The sequence below is a fragment of the Orcinus orca genome, chromosome 20 (assembly GCF_937001465.1).
Source record: "Orcinus orca chromosome 20, mOrcOrc1.1, whole genome shotgun sequence".
Classification (NCBI taxonomy): Eukaryota; Metazoa; Chordata; class Mammalia; order Artiodactyla; family Delphinidae; genus Orcinus; species Orcinus orca.
This window is the reverse complement of record NC_064578.1, coordinates 19,556,956-19,580,684: the sequence shown is the minus strand read 5'-3', so window position 1 is coordinate 19,580,684 and position 23,729 is coordinate 19,556,956. Positions and strand designations below refer to the sequence as shown.

Sequence of the window (23,729 nt, the reverse complement as noted above, 5' to 3'; positions counted from 1 at the left end):
CGCCCGCCGGCCGCTCGGCGGCGCTCCGCGGCTCCCGCGGGTGGAGGTGGCTGCCCGCGCTGCGGGGCCTCGGGAGGGCGGGGCGGAGCGGGGCGGAGCGCCAGGGCCTCTGGCTCCGCCCTCACCTGAGTACGCGCAGGGGTCGGGGCCGCGGCTGCGCGCCAGGCGATCATAGTGTGGGAGGGCGAAGGTCGGGGAAAGAGGGGTTGTGGGGAGCAGGGAAAATGGGGGTTGACGGAGGGTCGAGGTGGACCTAGGGGGCACGGAGCTGCTTTCCCAGAGCGCTGTCTCCGTTTCTTCCCTGGAGGAAGTGGGGTCTTCTTCAGGTAGGCCAGGGGACTTATCGGTGAAGACCAAGGTGTGCTGTGCGACCCCCGTGCTGGAAACAGTACGGGGCCCAGGGTGGGCCTGACTTGGACTGTTTGACAAGAGGGGGCTAAGTGTCTGGGCTCCCACACTGGGCAACAAACCAGTACCGAAGTCAGGGACTGAACGGGACAGGGGTGAGAAGTCGGGGTGAGTGAGGTCGCTTAATACTGGGTCTGTAAGACAGACAGGCGGCAGTATTTGTGAATAACTCCCAATGTACGCTCTGGATTCACCGGCCTGACCGAGAATGGGAGCTAGCCCACAGGAGACCCTCGGTGACTAACATTAGTTTCCTCTCTTAGCTGAAAAGGTTTTGCAATCTCTGCCTAATCACCAAGGCAGGTGAAACACAGATTTTTGCACTGAAGGGCATTAATTAGGGACCAATTTGCAATTCAAGTGTAAAGGATAATTTTAAGCTTAAGTAAAACACCGACTTTCTAAGAATTGTCCCTTTGGTATTGAACCCTCCCACACCACAAATATCTAGAGCTTACCATGCTTTAGACACTGAGGAAGGCACTTGAAAGTGTTATTCCCATTTTACAGAAGACCAGACTAAGGTTTCAGACTGGTAGTCCCAGGCCACACAATTGGTGAGCAGAGCCCACTCACTTCCAAATTTTTTCACTACACAGTGTTGCCTAGTATATAATTCAGATGGGCTTGTGAACTTAGGAAGTGAGAAGCAGTAAATGTCATAACTCAGGAGATCTCAATTTTTAAAGGGCTCTCACCTTTTGGTTACCAAAGATGGGAACGACAATGACTCTAACACTCCATTCAGCCCACAAATATTTATTGGGCACTTATATGCTAAAGAATATGCTAGGACCTGGAGGTTGCCAATGAAAGATAACAAGTTGAATGGTTGGATGCAGACTCTGGCCTCTGCTTTCTCCCCAAATCCCAGTGAAATGACAGTTACAGAGACATCTTTTAAGGGCATAAAACCACAGGGACAAAGAATGGGAAAGGAGACAATGGCAACAAAATGTTGGAAGCAGAAAAGCAAATGGGCAAGTGGTAGCTAACTTAGCAGATCCAAGAAAGCTAAACCCTAAGTTGGCACAGGGGAAGGCTGAAATGCAACCTAGGTCATATCACAGGAAAAAAGGCTCAGGAATGGGCAGCACCAAGCACATCTAGAAGTGGGGGGGTAAAAGCAGGAATTAAAAAAAAAGACCAAATGAAAGTCTTTTTAAGAAGCAAATGGGGAGGGCTTCCCTGGTGGTGCAGTGGTTAAGAATCCGCCTGCCAATGCACGCAACAGGTTCGAACCCTGGTCTGGGAAGATCCCACATGCCACGGAGCAACTAAGCCTGTGAGCCACAAATATTGAGCCTGCGCTCTAGAGCCCACGAGCCACACAAGAGAAGCCACCGCAATGAGAAGCCTGCACACTGCAACAAGAGTAGCCCCCGCTCACTGCAACTAGAGAAAGCCCACGCGCAGCAATGACGACCCAAGGCAGCCAAAAATTAATTAATTAAATTAAAAAAAAAAAAAGAAGCAAATGGATCCCTGGATCCCCACCCATGACCATCCCCCAAGACTGGAATCTTTTTTCTCTGGAGAAGGTAAAACAGAGGGTCCCTTAGCTAGGGATCACTAGGCACAGTTGAGGGCAGGAGTACCATACTAAAGATTATATATATTTATGTGTGTGTGTCCTCGGATACTAAATAAAATGAAAGCAAAAAAATTTTTTTTTTTTTTGCGGTACGCAGGCCTCTCACTGTTGTGGCCTCTCCCGTTGCGGAGCACAGGCTCCGGCCACACAGGCTCAGCGGCCATGGCTCACAGGCCCAGCTGTTCTGCGGCATGCAGGATCTTCCCGGACTGGGGCACGAACCCGTGTCCCCTGCAGCGGCAGGCGAACTCTCTACCACTGCACCACCAGGGAAGCCCTGCAAAAAGGTTTTTAATTCAATATAAGAGTTAAAGAGAATCTCACAGGAAATAGAACCAAAAGACAAAGAGATGGAAAATGAGAGAAAAGATAAGAATATTAGAGGTATAGTCCAAGAGAATAATAGAATAATAAGACTCTAATAAAGTTAGAACAGAGAATATAGAGGGAAGAAAACAAAAAATAATAATTAAAAAAAAATTCAGTAACACTTTCCAGAACCAAAGGACATGAGTTTTGGATTTAAAAGACTCACCAGTGCCCAGCACAATGAATGAACATGAATCAGCACCAGGTACACCAGACGACTGGGGGCAAAGAGAAGATCCTCAAGGTTCCAGAGAAGAACAGAGCATGTTTCGTTATAAAGGATCAGGAATCAGACTTTTCCACAGCAACTTTGGGAATGGAGTAAACCATTCCACATCCTGAGGAAAAATGATCCCCACTTAGAAGTCTGGTTCCAGCTGGAGTATCAATCGGGTATGAGGATTGATGAAGGACTCTTTTGGACATGCAAAGACTCCCTCTGTCTCTTCTTAGGAGGCTGCTGGAGGAGGACACCACCAGAACAAGGATTTAAACCAAGGAAGCAGAGGACATGGGAGCCAGGAAAGGGTGAGAGAGAGAGATGATAAGGGTCCTATGGTGAAGGGGACAGAGGCCCCTGTGCAGCAGGGCTGGGGGTTAAGCAGCCCAGATTGGAGCAGCCGGAGCTTCGAGAGATGTCTTCAAGATGAAATTAAGAACGTGTTTAGGGCTTCCCTGGTGGTGCAGTGGTTGAGAGTCTGCCTGCCGATGCAGGGGACACGGGTTTGTGCCTTGGTCCGGGAAGATCCCACATGCCGCGGAGCGCCTGGGCCCGTGAGCCATGGCCGCTGAGCCTGCGCGTCCGGAGCCTGTGCTGCGCAACAGGAGAGGCCACAACAGTGAGAGGCCCGCGTGCCGCAAAAAAAAAAAAAAAAAAAAAAAAAAGAATGTGTTTAAATACACAGAAAAGAAAGGCTCATAGTTTCTGGAAAGTTTTGAGATAAATTAGTGATAAATGCATAGAAAATTAAGCAAATATTCATAGATGAACTGCAGGAAATAAAATGATATATAGAAAAGAAGTATGCTAAATTACATGTGAATAACATTTGCATAATTATAACAATGTAAACAATGAGTGCAGATCTAACCAAAAGTACCTGACCCTATTAGGAGGAAAGGATAGAGGGACAGGATGTGTGCATGTATGATAGGGAGAAGGGGAAGGTGGGCAAGAGAACTAAATACTCATCATCCATCATGGGAGATCAGTAGATGCTTAAAACTGAGAACTCAACAGGAAGCAGTATATGCATGTTAATTAAATATATAAAGGTAAAGGGACTTCCCTGGTGGTTCAGTGGTTAAGACTCTGCGCTTCCACTTCAGGGGGCACGGGTTTGATCCCTGGTCGAGGAACTAAGATCCCACATGCCACGTGGTGAGGCCAAAAAAAAAAACCATATATATATATGTGTGTGTATATATATATATATGTAAATATAAAAATAATTGGTTAAAAGTAAAAAAATGTCAATTCTGGGGAGCAGGATATGTAATGGGGGTTATAGGCCTTGTAGAACTATTTGATTCTCTCAACTATGTGCTCATATAATTTTAATAAAAGCTAAATTTAAAATGATTTTTTTAAAAAGGAACTTGAGAGTCAGATATAGTCCCTGCCAGGACAGACATGGAGACCAAGCATTGAAACCAGTAAATATACAATAGAGCATGTGCTGAGTATTGTTCATGGTGGTATGGGAATTTCCAGGAAGGATTTCATTGAGTCTGTGGGTCAGAATTTCAGCTGAGGTCTGAAATACGAAGAGCAGTTAGCAAGGCAAAGAGATGGTAAGGGTTGGTAGAAGAGCATTCCCGGAAGAGGCAACAACATGTGCAAAGGCCAAGAGATAAGAAAGCGAAGTACAGTGAAGAGGCTCAAGTGCAGACTTCAAGGGTGAAAGGTGGCCTTGGGTGTCCCTGCAGGGCCTCAGGGACCATGTGAGAGGGTAGATTCTCGACTGAAGCGTGTTAAGCAGGAGAGTGGCCCAGTGAGGCCTCCTTTTAGAATGCTCTCTTTGGCTTCATCGAAGGAAGTAGATTGAGCGGAAGCAAGATAGGAGGCTCCTCTCCAGTACTTGTTAACTGTTCCCTGTTCCTGGACACTAGCCTACGTTTATTTTTAGTTCCGGGGAAAGACTCGAAATTTTTCCTTCTAGTTTTTAACAGAAGTTCACAGACTTCCAACGGGTGTTATTGGGAATCCCACATATTAAGAGTAGATAAAACTTGGTATTGTGCCTTCCTCAAGTGTTCGGTCATAATACAGCATGAGTCTGTGGCTATAGCTGTGCCTCCAGGTGTCTTCAAGTGCTGAAGACAAAATGAGGGTGATAAATGACAGAGAAGTGGGTCGCCTCAGGTCCCTGGCTCCAGGGTCTGGTCCACATATCCAGGGCTGACTCAAGGAAACCAGACTCAGAAGAGACTGATGAAGAAACCAGATGCTGCTTTGTTAATTGTTGCCAGTGGATAGGCTTTGCCAGCAACCATAATGCTGATCCTTATCTCAGTCCCTGAACTCATCCTGAAAAAAAACTGCTCAGAGTATAGCATCCTTAGATACATGCTAAGCCCCAGTATATGCCGCTTCACCTACATCGGGCTGGCCTCTTCCCAAGCCTCTCAGCCTCTCATTTAGCGGAAGGGCAACGACCTCCAAGCCTGGGGGATTCCCCACTCTAGCCCCCCTCCCCCCTCCTCCTCCTCCTCCTTCTCCCCAAGCACACTGATTCCATAAAGCATTGGTCCTACAAGGACTTTAGAATCTGAATTCCATGAAGGGCTGGGAGCAAAACACCTTCCCAAACTGGGGTCCCTGCGTGTTCTGTCCCTGGAGGCAGTGCCTGATAACGTTGAGGAGGGAGGAAGTTCCAGTTTCACTTTGTTTCTTACTGAGGCCCCTCCCCAGGGCAACCCTTAGTGTTGGGGGTAGGGCTGCTTTTCCTGTAACTTCAATTAAGCAATAGTGCTCATCTACTACTTTTAATAAGGTCAGTAATTAGGAGGTCCCTAGAGACTCCTACTTCAAACAGAAAAATACCGTAGTTAAGGAGAACATCGCAAGCATAAAGCATGCAGTGGGAAGACTGAGTTTATCACGAACAACTATCAATGTTAAGCATGAACCAAACATCCAAGAAAATCATGTTTAATGTTTCAAGACTAACAGCTTGGTCTGAAATGATTCTCTACCTTTAAAGGGGCTTTTAAAGAAAGGTACTGGTATAAACTCCTAATGTCTGAGGATTGTAGTCAAAGATGTGAAAAACAAACAACCTCTTTTTGTGTTTGAAAGGACCAAATGTCCCTCTCCTCCTCCCGCAGTGTTCCCACGAGCCTGGAGGGAGAGGCCGGGCCTGGGCAGATTCCAGGCGGGAGCGGTTCAGGGGTTAGAGTTAACTGCTGCTTCTGAAAGAACTCGTCCCTTCAGCTGGAAAAATGCTCTCCAAGTCGTCTCTAAAAATAGTGCTCGCCGGGATTTTCCAGTTTGACATTCCTTCGGTTCCTATGACCAAGGACAACCCCGGGCCAAACCATCTGCGCCCCTTACTGGGTCCTCCGGTGGAATCCCACCCTCCGTGGGACCCCAGTTTGTTGTTCCCGCTGCCTCCAAACCCCGCTGGCACTTGATTCAGGGGAAGATTCGCCTGCTCAGCAGCTGCCTGGCTTCTCCCTGGCTGCCCTGCTCTGCTTTCTCTTCCCAGGGCAGGGGATGGGGAATGGTTTTCTGGGGAAGAAGGCAGAAAGTGTGGCTACAAGGGAATGTGGACATTGCCTACACTTACCTCCGATACCCGTGGCCATGCCGGCCTGGGCTGGCTAAACTAGCCTGTGAGCCTCTGGGAGCTGCCCAGGTAGCCAGGAGGCAACGTACATACACCAAACATTTGCTGATGGCCCACCCCCCTGTGCCAGGCACCGAGCCACATTGTGGGGCCTCAAGGCTCTCTGAAAAGAACTGTGGAACTGTAGCAGACATGCTTGCTTCTCTCTGCCTAGCACCATCTGCTGCTTTTAATAACAGCAGCCCTCCTTGTTCTGGGGCTGCTCCTCTTCTACGCCAACACCTGCCTTCCTCCTCCCAAGTGATGCCCACCTAGGAAGAGTCGGCAGCTGACCCAAGAATGACCAGTTATGGTTCTCTTCCACCCTAGATTGGCTCAGGGTGGGCATGGGACCCAAGCTGAGCCAATGAGAATCCTACCCTGGGTTTTTTCTCTCTAGAATACTGGCATCTGCAAACTTTAATGTGCATAGGACTCACTCAAGGGGTAGATTTTCAGGACCTCCCCCAAGAGTCTGATGCTTAGGCCTCAGGTGGGGTACAGGAATCTGCTGCTACAATATTTACAGGACTACAAGGCCAGTACAATTGCCCAGGGTGGGAGAGGCCAGGGAAAGCTTCGAGGAGCTAAACTGGGTCTTGAAGGCTAAGTAGGAGTTCACCCAACAGCATGTGATCCTGCCAACTGCTTCTGCCTTCTTGTGACGGTCTCCTTGCGTGGCACAGATGGCCCCAGGCACTCCAGATTTTCCTCCCACCTCTCTGGTTGCTCTTTTCAGTCATTTTTATGGGCTTAGCCCCTAGAGTTCAGTGTTCCTCAGGGTGCTACCTTCATCCCCTTTCCCATGACCTTTCTCCCCCTAGACGTCACCCTTGGGCGTCCTGAATTCCATTAGGCCAGAACATAACTCATACTCCTACCTGCTGTTCCCTCTCCCACAATAAAAACATCCATTCCTTTATAAGGCCAAGAGGAGGAGGAGGAGGGAAGAGGAGGCAAAGGAGGCGGCGGTCCTTTTTTTTTTTTTTGCGGTACGTGGGCCTCTCACTGTTGTGGCCTCTCCCGTTGCGCAGCACAGGCTCCAGACGCACAGGCTCAGTGGCCATGGCTCACGGGCCCAGCCGCTCCGCGGCATGTGGGAATCTTCCCAGACCAGGGCACGAACCTGTGTCCCCTGCATCGGCAGGCGGACTCTCAACCACTGCGCCACCAGGGAAGCCCGGCGGCGGCAGTACTTTTATCATGCTTCCTACATGCCAGAACCTGATCTACTTGGTTTTCACATATTAACACATTTAATCCTCAAAACAGCCCAGTGTGGATGGCTAGCTCCTGCATATCAGGAACACCTTCCTGAGTTCCCAGACTGGGTCAGGTATTCCTGCCCTGGCTTCCATGGCCCCTTGTATCAAAGTGTTTATTACACTCTGTTATGACTCACTGTTTACCCATCAGTCTCAGACCATGAGCTCTGAGAGGGCAAAGGCCACATTTATCTCTGTTGTACCCTCTGGGCCTGGCTCAGGGCCAGACACGGGGTAGACATGCAAGAAAGCATTTGTGCAACACAGGTTTGTATTCACCGGCTGTATGACCTCAGACAAGTTGTGAACATCTGTGGGCCTCAGTTTCCCCATCTGTAAATTGTAAAGGGTTTAGAATTGCGTTCGAGACAAAGTAGACACTCAGCAAATGTTTACTCATTATTGTTGCCATTATTCTCAACAAGCAAGGCAGGGCAAAGCATTCTGGAAAAAGGACCCAGCCTAAGCAAAGTCCTTGATGGAAAGGCTTGAGAGGTTCAGAAAGAGATGAGCAGTCTGTGTTCTTGCTCAGGCAGAAAGGGGTTAGAAGGCACGCGAAGGCAGGGGCAGGGACAGATTCTGAAGGCCCCTGTAGTCAGGGGAGCCATCAGGGCTGCACTATGCTCTTTAAGAAGCAGGGTGCTGACATGATTGGATTTGGGTGAAAGTAAAGTGCAGATGAATAATTCAGTCTTATCTCCACTGTAGCAAATGGGTAGTAGAGATTGTTGTCTTGAAAAATGTACAGAGCCCTTTATTTTTATTTTAAAATTTATTTATTTTTGGCTGTATTGGGTCTTCGTTGCTGTGTGCGGGCTTTCCCTAGTTGCGGCGAGCGGGGGCTACTCTGTTGTCCTGCGCGGGCTTCTCATTGCGGTGGCTTTTGTTGCACAGCATGGGCTCTAGGTGTGCGGGCTTCAGTAGTTGTAGCATGCAGGCTTCAGTAGTTGTGGCTCGCGGGCTCTAGATTGCAGGCTCAGTAGTTGTGGCGCATGGGCTTAGTTGCTCTGCGGCATGTGGGATCTTCCCAGATCAGGGCTCGAACCCATTTCCCCTGCATTGGCAGATGGATTCTTAACCACTGCGCCACCAGGGAAGTCCTACAGAGCCCTTTAAAAGAAGAAAAGTCGGGCTTCCCTGGTGGCGCAGTGGTTGAGAATCTGCTTGCCAATGCAGGGGACACAGGTTCGAGCCCTGGTCTGGGAAGATCCCACATGCCGCGGAGCAACTAGGCCTGTGAGCCACAACTACTGAGCCTGCGCGTCTGGAGCTTGTGCTCCGCAAGACAGTGAGAGGCCCACGCGCCGTGATGAAGAGTGGCCGCAACTAGAGAAAGCCCTCACACAGAAACGAAGACCCAACACAGTCAAAAATAGATAAATAAATAAAATTAAAAAAAAAAAAAAGAAGAAGAAAAGTCTCAGAGCCCCCAAGAGTGTATCTGTGGATGCCTAGGGGGTCCCCAGACCTATTCAGGGAAAGCCTGGGACAGCCATAAAAGCCCCAGGAGTTCAACAACCTGGTTCTTGGAGCGGGCATGGAGGCCCCCTGGATCAATGGGCACCTGAGCTAAGCGTCAAAAAACAGACAGGACTTAGGTAAGTGATCAGAGTGGGCAGGAAAGCATGATGGTAGGACACACCAAGGGTCAAGTCTGGGAAGCCAGGAGACTAGGGGAGCAAGAATGAAATACGAGCTGAGAAAAACACAAGGAAGTCATGACAGTGGAAAGGTTTTAGGAGTTACTGTGAGTGGCCTGAATGTCACACCACCTGGCTCTTCAGTCCATATGCATGGGTAGACTCGAAGGTGGTTGGTTTGTTTTAATTAAATGTATTTATTTGGAAACAGTCTCAAAAAAACAGTTTTAAGTGCAGAATGAAGAACTTTTTTCCTCTAAACTATTTGAGAGTAAGTTGCCAACCTAATACTGCATCACCCCAAATACTTTAGTATTTATGCTTCTGTTCTATCCTCCTAAAGGAAGATGTTCTCCTCCTTTACCAGAATACGACCATCAAAACCCAGAAGTTATTCATGTTGCATTACTACCATCTAACCATTGGATCCCATTCAAGTTTTGCCAAATGTCCCTGTCTTTGTAAGAAAATGGTCCCATTGAGAATCACGTTACCTTTAGTCGTCATGCTTCTTTAGTCTCCTTCAGATTGGAAGAGGTCCTCACACTCACCTTGACTTTCACAACCTTCACACTTTGGAAGATTACAGCCAATTATCTTGCAGAACGTCCCTCAGTTTGGCTTGTCTGATGTCTCCTCACCATTAGATTCCGATTATACACTTTTGGCAGAAATACCCTACATGTGATGTTGTATTCTTCTCAGTACAGCCTATCAGGAGGCACAAGATTTCTGTTTGTCCTATTGCTAATGGCATTCACTTTTCGGGATTAGGCTTGTGTCTCCCAGGCTTCTCCATTACTCTTTTTTCCCCCTTGTGATGAACAAACCTGGGACAAAGTGAGCAATCAAATAAGTATTGACTGTAATGGATTATAACCCATCAAAGAAATCACATCAACTGAAATTTTGATGAGGCGGGGAATGCTGTTTCTCATTAAACTTTCAATTTATTTCATTATATCAATATAGACTCACGACTTTCTTTTCTTTTAATGGGCTGTAATCCATTACAATCTTTTTTTTTTTTTAATGCTCAAATTGTTCCTCAAATCTGGCCACTGGGCTGCTGTGTTTTTTTGACATGTTTCCATTGTTCTCTGAGCCCTTACTTTCTAACAGACATTCCAAGCTTACTTATACTGTCCCTGGCCCAGCCCTGGAATCAGCCATTTCTCCAAGGAGCCCTGATTTATTTTATTGGAGAATGGTACCTAGAAACTAAGTCTAGGCATGAGGTGTGTTCAATGGGCCGTTGCTGCTCCTAGGCCTGAGCTCTCAGTGCAAACAGCTAGGGAATATATGTATATAAACACACACTTATACATACACATATTTACATCTACATATTTTTTCTCTCTGTGTGTGTACTGAAAATCATGAGTTCACACTGATACCTCCAACTCCAATTCAACGTTCCAGTTTTCTCTCTTTCCATTCTTTGTAACTCCCTTCTAGGGCAGTGAGAAACCTGGCTACTGTCTTTCATACAGTAATTTGCTTGATCAATGCCTCTGTATTAATCCCTTTTCCATCTCCACCATCACCCCATCCCTGCACAGATGCCCCCCTACCACATGACCCCAAACTGGGCCACCCCTCTCTTGTGGAGGCTCTCTTCACCTAACTCAGGTTCTGACACCCCCTCTGGATGCCTTCCTCAGCCCACCCAGGCTGATAGCCTGAGTCAGGTCAGCCCTCTATGGGTTTGCTCTCTTCACCCGACTTGGGCTCTGACACCCTGTGTCCCCGCCCCCCTCCTAACCCCTGCCCTGTACAGGAAGCTGCCCTCTTCACCCTGCTTGGGTTAACACTCCATGCCAGGCCATTCGCTCATCCCTACCCATAGCTGGGATTCTCTTCACCCAGCTCAGTTTCCAAAAACCAGCTCTGGGTCACCACAGCTCCCCACCCCACCCCAACCTATCATGTTCTGCCCACCTAAAGGGTTTAGGGCCAGATCGGTGGGGAAGAGGAAGAGCCAGCACAAAGACCTCTTCTTTTAATTTGTGCAGAGCTGATTGTGGTGTTAGGGACAGCAGTTGGCTTGTCTCTTGCTCCCGGAAGACTACAAGCCCTGCAGGGGAGGACCCACCTGGTTCACCTATCACCAGCATCTTGAATGTCACCCACTCCTGCCCACAGTTCCTTGGAAGAGGACAGTGGTTGCTGAGGAGAGGCAGGGAGGAGGCCGCAGGAGGCCCCATACCTCAACCATGTATTCGGATGCCCACGCATGCAGATAGTGGAGAGCTGCCTTGTCCAAGAAATCAGGCAGTTGCCCAGGTGATGGAGTTTATGGTGTGCTGAAAGCCTGTCTGCCCTAAAATAGCTCTTGCTCACAGTCTAAACTAGCAATTTCTTTCTTCAGATTTAAGACCTGGTGTTTAGCACTCCCCGGGCTGGGGAAGGGTATGCAGATTAGGTAGCAGAAGGCAGGGAAGGAGCAGCAATGACACTTGGATTCTCAGTCCCAACTGCTCCTTTCTGTGTAACCTTCATAAGTAATTTCCCTCCCTGGCCTTATTTCCCCATCTTGAAAGTGGCGATTTCTAAGATCCTTTCAAACACTAAGGTCTGTCTCTCACACAATTAGTTCCGGGTTGGTTCGGTTTCAGGACTGTCTGCACACCAGGCACTGTGCCGTGCACCCATCTCAATGCATCCAGCCTCCCTGTGAGGTAGGTGAGATTGTCCTCACCACTTTCCAGATGAAGATGCTAGGATTCAGAGGTTAAGTTACTTATTTGTCACCCAAGTCCACTAGACTCGAGGTTCTCAGCTGAGTCAGCCCAGGCGTCTGGGCTGGAACTGTGGGCAATGGTTTTCCCTTTTATGTTAGAGCAGTTCTAGTTCAGCTCAATGCCAGAAACTCTTCTGGTTCCAAGTGTGGGCAGACTGGCTGGTTTGAAGCTGTGTTTGGTGATGCCTCCCTTAAGGACCCAGAGCCAGCAGCAGGGCGGTGTTTGCTGGCCTCCTTTGTGTCTAGGACCAAGCCACCCATGGGAGTCACTGGAGAAACCTGCTCTCAGGGGCAAAACCTCCTAGGGGTTGTCCTAGTTATGGCAAACCCACCAATTTGAAGCTGATTTCCCCTGAGGTAGCGAGAGGGAAGAGAAGGCAGGGACAGGAGAGAGGATACTGAGAGGCTATACGCGAAGATCACCAGAGTCCACATTCCAAGAGTCATGAAAACATGGACCTTGACCAAGCCTTAGAAACCCTGTGTGTGGATGTTCTCAAAGGGCATTCTGTGGAACCTAGAGGATGTCCACAGTCACAGTCGGCTGGGAAAGCCCACACTTGAGCCTTTCTGAAGACTCACACCAACGCAGTCACCCATAAAACAAATCAAAACAAAAACCTGTTTCATTTAGTTAAAACTTGAGTCTTCTAATCCTTCTTAACCACCTATATGATATGCCCAGAACACACTTTGGGAAACGTAGATTTAGGCTTCGACAAATGCGAAGAGGAATGTCAAGAGCAAGGCTGCTGGAGAGGGGCAGAGCCTGCCCAGAACCAGGGGGTGTGCTGGCGCAGCTGCTTTACTACAAAGCAAAGCCTTGCAGTTTGCTCATCTCCTGTAGCTCTGCTGTAAGAGAGAACAGATCCTCTCAGATGGGTCTTCAGGGTGCAAAGCCACCTAACATTAACTGGAACCTCTGAAATACCTCAACATGCACATATCATCTGTATACATAGTTTAAACAATTACAGTGTTTAGTTTCCCATGTACTCCAAAGTCTAATTCCAGGCTAGCATTTGTTAGATGATTGAGTAGGTCAAAATGGATTCACAGTAAAATGGCGCCAAATATTTTAAATATCAAGGACAGATGTACCACGCCATGGGCTGCTGACAGATGAACAAAGCACCCCACTCTTTAAAATCAATAACTGCCTTAAAATGGGACATAGTTAAAATCTTTAAATTTTTCCCCAAATGAAACTTAAGATCTTATAATCTGAAGTTCATATCTTGTTTGTCTAGAACGTTAAAACAGTTCCATGAAGAAGCTGATTGGGTGAGGTGGGTTTGTGGGGAGGCAGGGTGAGGAAGACAGTGGAGGCTGATGATCACTTAGGAATGTTAACTCGGTTCTACACAAAAAAGTTCAATTATATGTTCTAGGAAAACATCATACAATTGAATACCTCATATCACTCTTGAGATCTATCTTGAGTTGATTGATGAAAACAATCAAGATGGAACACAAAGTTAAACGTTCACATTACTGGAAAAAATTTTTACCTTTACCCACATAGGAATTTCTTAACAAGATCAGAAACACTTGGCAGGCTAGGCTCCTCTTGTCTGAAATGCTGCCCAAGGCTGGGGAAAAGATATCATGACCTCTCAATCCTCCCACACAGAACCCTGGCACCCAGTGATCTGGTGACCACCCCACGCCCCATTCCTAGCCTCTCAAACCCCTGCCATCTCAGCAGTGTCTCCTCTCCCTTCAAGCTGTTGAGTCCCTCAGAGCCCAGGGAGAGGCTTCTGAGCTGTCTCAACTGCGGCCTGGCTCTCTGCACCCGTGGGGGGCAATGTCCACCCACAGTGGGAGCTCTGGCTTCTTCCTCCTGCTCCCAACAACACTGCCACAGGCCTGTCATGTCCATCTCCCCCTAGTCAGAACTCACCATCTGCGCCTCATCAACCAAGTCCGAAGGAGCATCCAGACAGCACTCTGCATCCTCGTGGCTATCTGCAGGCCTTTACAGGGTAAGGAATACAGTACTAAGTAACAAGCACTGTCCTTGCCTCTGGAATCCAGGGCTCAGGCGTGGGATCCCATGGGAACTTCACCAGGTGAACGGTTACAGGAGGATATCCATCCCTCTAACCTCTATTTTCTTTAGAGATGAGATGATATTTAGACCACTAACTGTGAAATGCCATAAATGGAAAGGGTAGATTCTACAGGGGTACAAATGGGGTTGCCGGGACTTCCCTGGTGGCCCAGTGGTTAAGAATCCGCCTGCCAATGCAGGGAACATGGGTTCGAACCCTGGTCTGGGAAGATCCCACATGCCACAGAGCAATTGAGCCCGTGTGCCACAACTGCTGAGCCAGTGCTCTGGAACCCGTGAGCCACAACTACTGAGGCCCGCAAGCCTGGAGGCCATGCTTCACAGCAAGAGACGCCACTGCTGTGAGAAGCCCGCGCACCGCAACGAAGAGTAGCCCCCTCTCGCCGCAACTAGAAAAAGCCTGGGCGCAACAAAGACCCAACACAGCCAAAAATAAATAATAAATAAATAAATTTATTTAAAACAAACAAACAAAAAAAAACAAATGGGCTTGCTGGAACAACATTAACTGAAGAGTTTCCTACAGGGTCAACCATCACACTGAAGACCTACTATATGCCGGGCACACGTGCACCTCCTCTAATGTTCACAATGACAGGAAAGAAATTTTATCCCCACTTTACAAAGAAAGGAGGCCTAAGAGAAGTGAAGTTCCCCAATTTTGACTGTTTTCTTGTTCTACTTCTTGATCAATTTCTCATCTGTCTAAACTGTACTTTCCTGATTCAAAAGTAATGAGACTTCCGTAGGTCAAAGAAAGCACCAGGATTGGAACCCACTGGAGCCCATGCCCTCCCCCTTACTTGTATATTCAGGAGTATTTGTACTGATGAAGGTCTACATCTCAGGCCAAGAGCCCTTACCACAGATGACCCCCAAAGCCATTCATGCCTTAAGAGGCAGAGATCCTTCCAAGAAGCAGAGTGGCAGGCATCCCAACCTGCCTTTCTCAGCAAAGTAACTGACTGCAATCCCATCCCCCTTTGCCTAGGTGATTGTACACCTTCCCTTTGGGTACATTCTCTGCCATTTTTCTTCCGCCTAACAAGAATGTCTCCTTCATCCCCAACAGAAAGGGGAAAAGGTTGAACAGGAGCACCATGTGTGCTTAAGACCACAGATGAAACACTTCCAATTGCTTTTATTTCCCCCCATCTGCTTTAAAAATGAGTACAATGAATACGAGCACAGCACCGCTGACTGGGTTCAAATTCTGGCTCTGACCCTGGTAGCTGCCTCACCTATCCATCTTTAGTTTGCCTCACAGGGTCTTTATAAAGATTAAATCAATTTACATACAACATCTAGAGGAGTCACTGACTCCTCCTTGCTAATAGATGAGATAGCAATCTCTAATATAAATATCTGCCATGACAATGTTACTGCTAGTATCACCAAATTAAGTAATCCCTAAAGTAAGTATTCACAAAATTTCCTAAACTCAATTTTAAGGCAATATATAACAAGTTAATAATTTCCACAACTGCTGATAGGTGTACAGAATGATGTGATCTTTATGGAAGGGATTTTGAAAACATCTAACAAATAGATGTTTCCTAAAAATAGGACTACCATATGACCCAGCAATCCCACTCCTGGGCATATACCCGGAGAAAACCATAATTTGAAAAGATTCATGCAGCACTATTTACAATAGCCAAGACGTGGAAGCAACCTAAATGTCCATTGGCAGATAAACGGATAAAGAAGATGTGGTATATATATATATACACACAATAGAATACTAGTCAGTCATAAAAAATAATAATGCCATCTGCAGCAACATGGATGGACCTAGAGATTATCATACTAAGTAAGCCAGACAGAGACAAATACATGATATTGCTTACATGTGGGATCTTAAAAAATGATACAAATGAACTTATTTACAAACAGACTCAAAGATACAGAAAACAAACTTATCGTTACCAGGGTGTAAGAGGGGTGGGGAGGGATAGATTGGGAGATTGGGATTGACATATACACATTACTATACATAAAATAGATAAGGAAAAAAAAATAGATAAGGATCTACTGTATAGCACAGGGACTCTACTCAATATTTTGTAATGGCCTATATGAGAAAATAATCTAAAAAAGAGTGGATATATGTATATGTATAACTGATTCACTTTGCTGTACAGCAGAAAGTAACACAACATTGTAAATCAACTATACTCCAATTAAAACAACAAAAAAAAGGGAGGACTTCCCTGGTGGTGCAGTGGTTAAGAATCCGCCTGCCAACGCAGGGGACACGGGTTCAATCCCTGGTTTGGGAAGATCTCACATGCCGTGGAGCAACTAAGCCCATGCGCCACAACTACTGAGCCTGTGCTCTAGAGCCTGCGAGCCACAACTACTGAGCCTGCGTGCCACAACTACCGAAGCCCACGCACTCTAGGGCCCTCATGCCACAACTACTGAGCCCACGTGTTGCAACTACTGAAGCTTGTGCACCTAGAGCCCATGCTCTGCAACAAGAGAAGCCACCACAATAAGACAACACGCACCACAACAAAGAGTAGCCCCTGCTCACCACAACTAGAGAAGCCCGTGCGCAGCAATGAAGACTGAATGCAGCCAAAAACAACAACAACAAAGGGAGTATTGCAATAAAGGAATTCACACGAAATTAAAAAACAAAACAAAACAAACTACATTTATCTTTTGACAAGGAAGACCCATGGCTAGGAATTTACCCTGAAGGTGCATCTCCAGAAATAAAAGCAACACACACACAAGGTTATTCATTGCAGCATTATGTAAAAACAAAAGACTGGAAATGTCTTAAATGTCTATCTATAAGAGACTGGTTGAATAAACTATGGTACATCCACATAATCAAGTACTATGCAGCCATAAACAAGAATACTATACAGCCATAAACAAGAATAGTAAACTGAACTGATATATAACTTTTAGGCAATGTTCAGTGAAATTGCATGTCCACCGAAAGGGCCTAGATGCAACAGCACCCAGTAACACTAAGCATGCCTACAGTCCAGATCTTGGTTTCTAAATACCAATCCCCACTAAAAGAAACCAGGACTCGCTGGGAAAATGGCTCATTCCAGGTCAGAGGCAGGGGAAATGCAAGGTGGGCCTGGAACATCTTTTTGTGCCAGGAAGTAGGGAAATGTTCAAAGAACGATGGGGGCGAGTCAAAAGGACACAGCTGTATCTGTAAGAGTCTAGTATCCAGAATATATAAAGAACTCTTACAATTATGCAGTAAGACAAATAATTTTAAAGTGGGCAAAGGATATGAATAGACATCTCTCCTAAGAAGCTATGTAAATAGCCAATAACAACATGAAAAGATGCTCAACATCATTAGTCACTAAGGTACCATTTCACTCACTAGGATAACTATAGTTAAACAAACAAAAAACTCCCAGAAAACAAGTGTTGGCCAAGATATGGAGAAAGAACATTATACATTGCTAGCAGGAACATAAAATGGTTCAGTTGCTATGGAAAAGTTTGGTGATTTTCTGCTAAAATAGAATTATCATATGACCCAGCACTTCCACTTCTAGGTATCTGCCAAAAGAACATATGTTTACACAAAAACTTATATATGAATGTTCACAGCAGCCTCATTCATAGTAACAATTGGAAATAACCCAAATATACATCAACAGATGAATGGATAAACTAAATATGGTTTTCCATGCAGTGGGACATTATTCAGCTACAAAAAGGAATGAAGCACTGACACAATGCTACAACATGGATGAACCTAGAAAACATGCTAAATGAAAGAAGCCAGATACAAAAAGGCCACATATTGTATGATTCCACTTATGTAAAATATCCAGAATAGGCAAATCCATAGACAGAAAGATTCGTGGTTGCTAGGAATGGTGGGAGGGAAGAAATGGGACTAATAGGTATGGAGTTTCTTTTTGGGGTGATGGAAATGCTCTGGAATTTGATGGTGGCAATGGGTGCACAACAGAGTGAATATACATACTAAAAACCCCTGAAATGAACTTTTTTTTTTTTGCAGTCCGCGGGCCCCTCACCGCTGCGGCCCCTCCCGTCCCGGAGCACAGGCTCTGGACGCGCAGGCCCAGCGGCCACGGCCCACGGGCCTAACCGCTCCACGGGATGCAAGATCCTCCCGGACCAGGGCACGAACCCGCATCCCCTGCATAGGCAGGCGGACCCTCAACCACTGCGCCACCAGGGAAGCCCTGAAATGAACAGTTTAAAATGATGAATTTTATATTGTGAATTGTATCTCAATAAAAGGGAAAAAAAAGGGGCTTCCCTGGTGGCGCAGTGGTTGAGAACCTGCCTGCCAATGCAGGGGACACGGGTTCGAGCCCTGGTCTGGGAAGATCCCACATGCCGCAGAGCAACTAGGCCCATGAGCCACAACTACTGAGCCTGTGCGTCTGGAGCCTGTGCTCAGCAACAAGAGAAGCCGCGATAGTGAGAGGCCTGCACACTGCAATGAAGAGTGGCCCCCGCTTGCCACAACTAGAGAAAGCCCTTGCACAGAAACGAAGACCCAACACAGCCAAAAATAAATAAATAATAAAAATAAAGGAATTCCCTTAAAAAAAATTTTTTTTTTAAAAAAGGGAAAAAAAGGACACAACTGGTTGAAGAGGCTCCCACTCATCAAATCTGGAACAATTTGAGCATTAAAAAGTATGAGTTATTAGATTATAACACTTTGAATTAAAAAAACAAAACTGTAAATTCATAGTGAAAATAACTACCCAAAAAGGGTAGAGGAAAGAAAACTCTTCTTTATAGATGAATGCCAGCTAATACATGTAGGGGAATGATGGGATAAGAAAATTACCATTTAAGAACTCCTAATGTGGTAACTGATTTAGGTAAGATCATCAGTGGATGTCATAAAAATGATGTGTAAAAAGGTGGCTGAAATCCAACATCTTCAATGGTATCACCCCACTTTGATAGACATAGGGGACACTACCTTAAACAAGGCATCGAACCCAGCATCACCAATACAGGGACAACCTGATGTGCAATACTGGAACATACACAATCTCACTTATAGCATTCTTACAAAAAATGTTTAACCTAAATGAAATCATGAGGAAACAATAAGACAAATCCAGACTGTGGGATATTCTATAAGACAACTGGCCTGGACTCAGCTAATATATTTAGGGGTGAAATGCCCTGGTGTTTAAAACTTATTTTAAATGACTCGGGGAAAAAAGTATATGTGTGTGTATTGAGACAGATATAGGGAAGGAGGGAGGGAGGAAGAGAGGGACAGAGAAAGCAAATATGGCAAAAAGTTAGTAACTGGTGAATCTATGTAAAAGAACATGGGTATTCAATATATCCTCTTCCAACTTTTCTGTAGGTTTACAATTTTTCAAAATAAAAAGTTGGGGAGAAAAGCTGTGTAATAAATCAGCTTTAAAGAACAGAAAATTCAACATGCTTAAAGTGTAATAATCAGAAACACAATTCATCTCTAATATAAAGTGTCCGATTTTCTTAAACATACTTTACTGTTGCCCATTTCAGCAGGTGAGAAGCATTATGGTACAGCTGCTCTGAAATTCCTCTATGAATCCTCAAGGCTTCTAAATTAGTTAAGTGAAAATTTCTTACCCAATTCAGATAATCAAAAACTTATCTAATAGACAAGAAAATATGTTGGACAACTCACACCCCTTGCACTTTACTTACAGCCTGGAACTCCACATATATCAAAATATGGTTTTAAAATATTCTTTAACAGAATTTCTGATAATTTCAAATGAGAGAGGTATACATTTTTAGCTACATGGTAGATACCTTATATGACTAGCAGACAATTCAGTGTATCTCCAGTGGGACGATTTATCATAAAGAAAGTCACCAAAAATTGTAAGCAGTCTGGATTCGTGTTTATTGAAGCCAGTAATTAGAGACATCTTCTTTTCCAGCACTAGAAAGCAAGGTTCCACATGACTGCATACTGCATCTGGACAGAGCCACACCCCTGGACTAAGGCTGGTGGGGGAATAATCTGCAGTCCTAATTTTAAGTTAAAAACACCAATAAACCTAGTATAGAGACAACAGTGAACTTTCACATACAGCATCAACATTGTTAAGGTCATGATGTACAGAGCAGTCACTTTCAACTTTGTTAAACTAATAAAACACATCTTCAGTTTAAATACTGGTTTAAAAATGCCAATCCAAAAAAAAAAGTGCAAACAAAATTAAATAATTCTAGCAGCATACCCGTTGCATTTTTAGGAAAGACCAATTCATGGCCTTTATCGTGGCCTTATCTTCAAGGTTGGGCTTATTTCTTTGATTTTTCCATTTTAAAGACAAAGAGCAGATGTAACCACTACAATGTACATAAATAGTCATAAAATTATCTTTAACAGTCTACCATACAAGTGTATTCTGCAAATGAAATGAATTTTACTTTAAAAAGTAAAGGCTGTTTATTGTTTGGCCTTTGGTTCCAATGCATGAAAATCCCAAAATAACAAAAAATATGCTCCCTCCTCCCACCCCCCCTAAAAAGAACCCTGCAGCTCCCCAAAGTTGGTAGACTTTGGCAACCACTGAGCACATGACACTATACATCAGTTTCTTCTGATCCTAGGAGTATCCACTTGTTATGAGAAACTAAAGTGATCTCCAAGAAACCTTCCTTCACAAGACAGGTGTCTTAGCATTTCTTCGGTTTTAGTACATTTTATATTGACACAAAAAGTGCTTATCAGTTTAAATGATAAAAAATAAACAAAAAGTAAAGTTTTGCATTAAAATTTAAAATCACACTGTATCCCTCTTAGGCATGTGCCATTCGAAGAATTCTTTCTTATTTCTGAGGTCACTCATTTTGTGCTCCCTGCCCCTGCCAGCCGCTATGGAGGGATTAAGTGACCCCATCGTTCGTGTGGCCACAAGCTGTTTGGCATCTATTGGTCATTACACCACAACCATCATTCCAAGTCAGTTTACTGTCATTACCTGGAAAATCTGGTAACTGGAAGCCAGAACACATTAAAAAAAAAAAAAACTGAATTAAAAAGGGGGGAAAAAAGTGTATTTTCAACAATAAGACTGGCACAAGAAACACATTTTTATGTTTGTCAGAAAGGCAAGTAAATACTCAGCTTTCTCCTTAACAGTGTTCAGACCTTTACAGAAAAGCAACTCAAGACAGTCTTAGAGTCTTGTTATATAACATACGATATTAAGTTATGTCCAGTATGGTTAGTGGTCAGTCAAATCTGGTATGTAAAAGTAATGACATTAGGGAAGTTATGCTTAGACACAGTACAACAAACATTCATATAAAAAAAGTAAATTCCACATAAGTGAACTGTAGTTTTTCCCTTGATTTGACAACAAACGTTTTATATATTAAATTAATGGTAGTGTTTGCATTTTAATGTTCTGTGTCATGTATAAAATTAAAAGTGCCATTTTAAATCCATAGAAGTCACTTCCAGGATGATGGTGTGGCATGACAATGTGCATGAATTTGCCCTAAATGGAGACACTTGAAACACTTATTTCCATAAGAAAAAAATGCTACAGTTTATGAAAAACATAAAACAAGAGAAATTTCCATTTTCAATATAAAACATTCACACTTATTTGTCCATCTGATAGCACTGATGAGACCAGGGAGCTAGGACAAAACCCTTTTGCATCAAAGGAACTCCACTAAGGTTTCCAATGACCATTAAGGCAGGGACTGGTGTAAGCCAATTAACTGGAGTGTATTTACATTGAAAACCTCCTTCAAACTTTCTGTAGCACACTGCATTATGGTAAAATGAGAGGTTGGTCACCCATTCTCTACTAGTAGGCCAGCCTGTGGTAGTTAAAAAAAAAAATTTTTTTTAAAACAAAGCAGAAGCTATTTAGAAAACACAATTCAAAGTAAACTAAATTTGTAACTGCTGACCTTAAACATACCCCACAGTGACTGCCCCACGACACACACGCGTGGAGCCCAACACCTCCCACAAGGACATGGCCTGGGCTAAGCACGTGAGTCCTGGGCAGCTGCCATCTTCCCCACCCCCATACCGGCTCCACCTGACTCAGGCATCCCCACACTTAACACATCTTTCATAAGTTAAAGATGCATTCAGAACAAGTCCAATTCCCATTTTGCTTAGTGTTTAGTTTGGAAATGCTTCTGATTTTAAGTCTTAAAAATGATTATTCGACTTCTACTGAACACACAGTATTTACTAACACTGCTCATCTCCTCCTCCTCCACTTCCTGCAACATTCAGCTTCCCTACCAACACTTCTCTCATTCCTCCTTTCAGTCTTTCTCTTTCCTGGACTTTCTGCTACTTAATCTGCTTCCCAAGAACAAGTGAATCTGTTAACATGCAACTGGTCAGACTAGCCACCATCTGATCAATGACTTCCTGGTCTCATTGGCTCCACCCTGAAAGTAAGTGGGCCCTCTTTCTCTCCATCTACCTTCCCCTCCCCAAGAAGCCCAGCTGCACTTGCTGCCCATGAGAGAGCCACATGCCTGAGAGTCCAAGGGTTATCCTTCACAAAGGGGTCTGACACATAACCTTCCTAAAGGTGCATTTCACACTCGGACAAGCCAATGAAGTATTTTTTTTTTTTAAGTTCATCTCCCCTGCCCCAAAAAACTGATAGCATGTGCCATATCAGAAAAATCCTGGTCTTAGAGCAGATCAATATAGTTATTTGGTCATTTTACATATGCACTTTTTAAGGAGGATCAGGCTTCATTTTCTGTTGAAGAGTTTGTTACCATGGAGTCTGGTTTTCGAGTCATTCTATCCAGTTCTTCCTGAACATTTGTCAACACAGTCTTTTGTCCTTTAAAGAAAAAAAAAAAAGCAGCAGTGATGAGAGAAGAAAAAAAAATTTTTTTTAAGTAACATTTAAAATTATACAGATTTAAAAAAAAACCTATACAGATTTCTATAATCATTTTTGGTGATAATAACTCCAATAAGAATGAGGAAAGTCTTTTTTCATTGCAATGGTTATAAGGAGACAGACTCTAATTCAGCCCTTCTTAATTCCAAATGCCACAGGTCTGGGCTCCCCAACTACATTACTGCCCCCTGCCTGGGGATGCCTTTGTGCCAAACACAAAGGCCTTTCTGAAAACCCTCTCACCCCTATGCTCTCTCATCACCATCTTCCTAGAGGTGGTATTTGAGTTTCTGGCATGCAGCAAACGACTTTCTGTACCTCAGACAGAACAGGTGTTTATGTTTTGTTACTAATTACAACTGATTCACATGGATATCCTGGAACACCATATTTCAATAAGAATATAAGACTAAGGTTGGCCATTTCGATACAGCACAAAGTTGGTGCACATACTTTTTGTTGTTGAACATTAACTGGGGCCTAGAAGTGACCCCTATTTCCTCCCAGGGAATACCAGTTTATAGCCTGGGCCAACAGATCAGACAGATTCTGAGTCTTCAAGAACTCCAGAGCACCTGAAAGCACAGGCTGACCTGACGATGGAGTGATTTCTTGAGGGTTTCCTTTGATTGGAAAACATCAATTAAGGAAAATACTCTATTAATATTACTTACAGCCAATGGAAAATTAAAACCCTTTGGAAATGGCCTCAAGCTTTCTGGGAAAATTTGTAATTCCCAAGGAACCTGTTTCTTTTGTTTCAGAGACCAAAAAGACATAGACTTGCCCTATGTGCCCACATGGAAGAACAGATGGGTGGGCTGTCACAGAGATGTCTATGTGTGACAAGGGTGGGGAGCTTCATGGAGGAGAAAATGACGACCCTCCAGTGAGACAGTGAGGGTTCAC

At 44.8% G+C, this 23,729-nt stretch overlaps 1 protein-coding gene across 4 annotated transcripts in view; it reads right to left on the bottom strand.

The window, feature by feature from the left end:
• Positions 1-14,356: 14,356 nt before the first annotated feature.
• The window catches only part of DYNC1LI2 (dynein cytoplasmic 1 light intermediate chain 2), a 29,464-nt gene continuing 20,091 nt past the window's right edge, over positions 14,357-23,729 (bottom strand). For all 4 annotated transcript variants that reach the window (XM_004280893.3, XM_033407770.2, XM_012537121.3 and 1 more), the window contains one exon: positions 14,357-22,757. In XM_004280893.3, the coding sequence (XP_004280941.1) occupies positions 22,657-22,757 (101 nt within the window). In that variant the 3' untranslated portion in view covers positions 14,357-22,656. The remainder of the gene's footprint in view (positions 22,758-23,729) is intronic.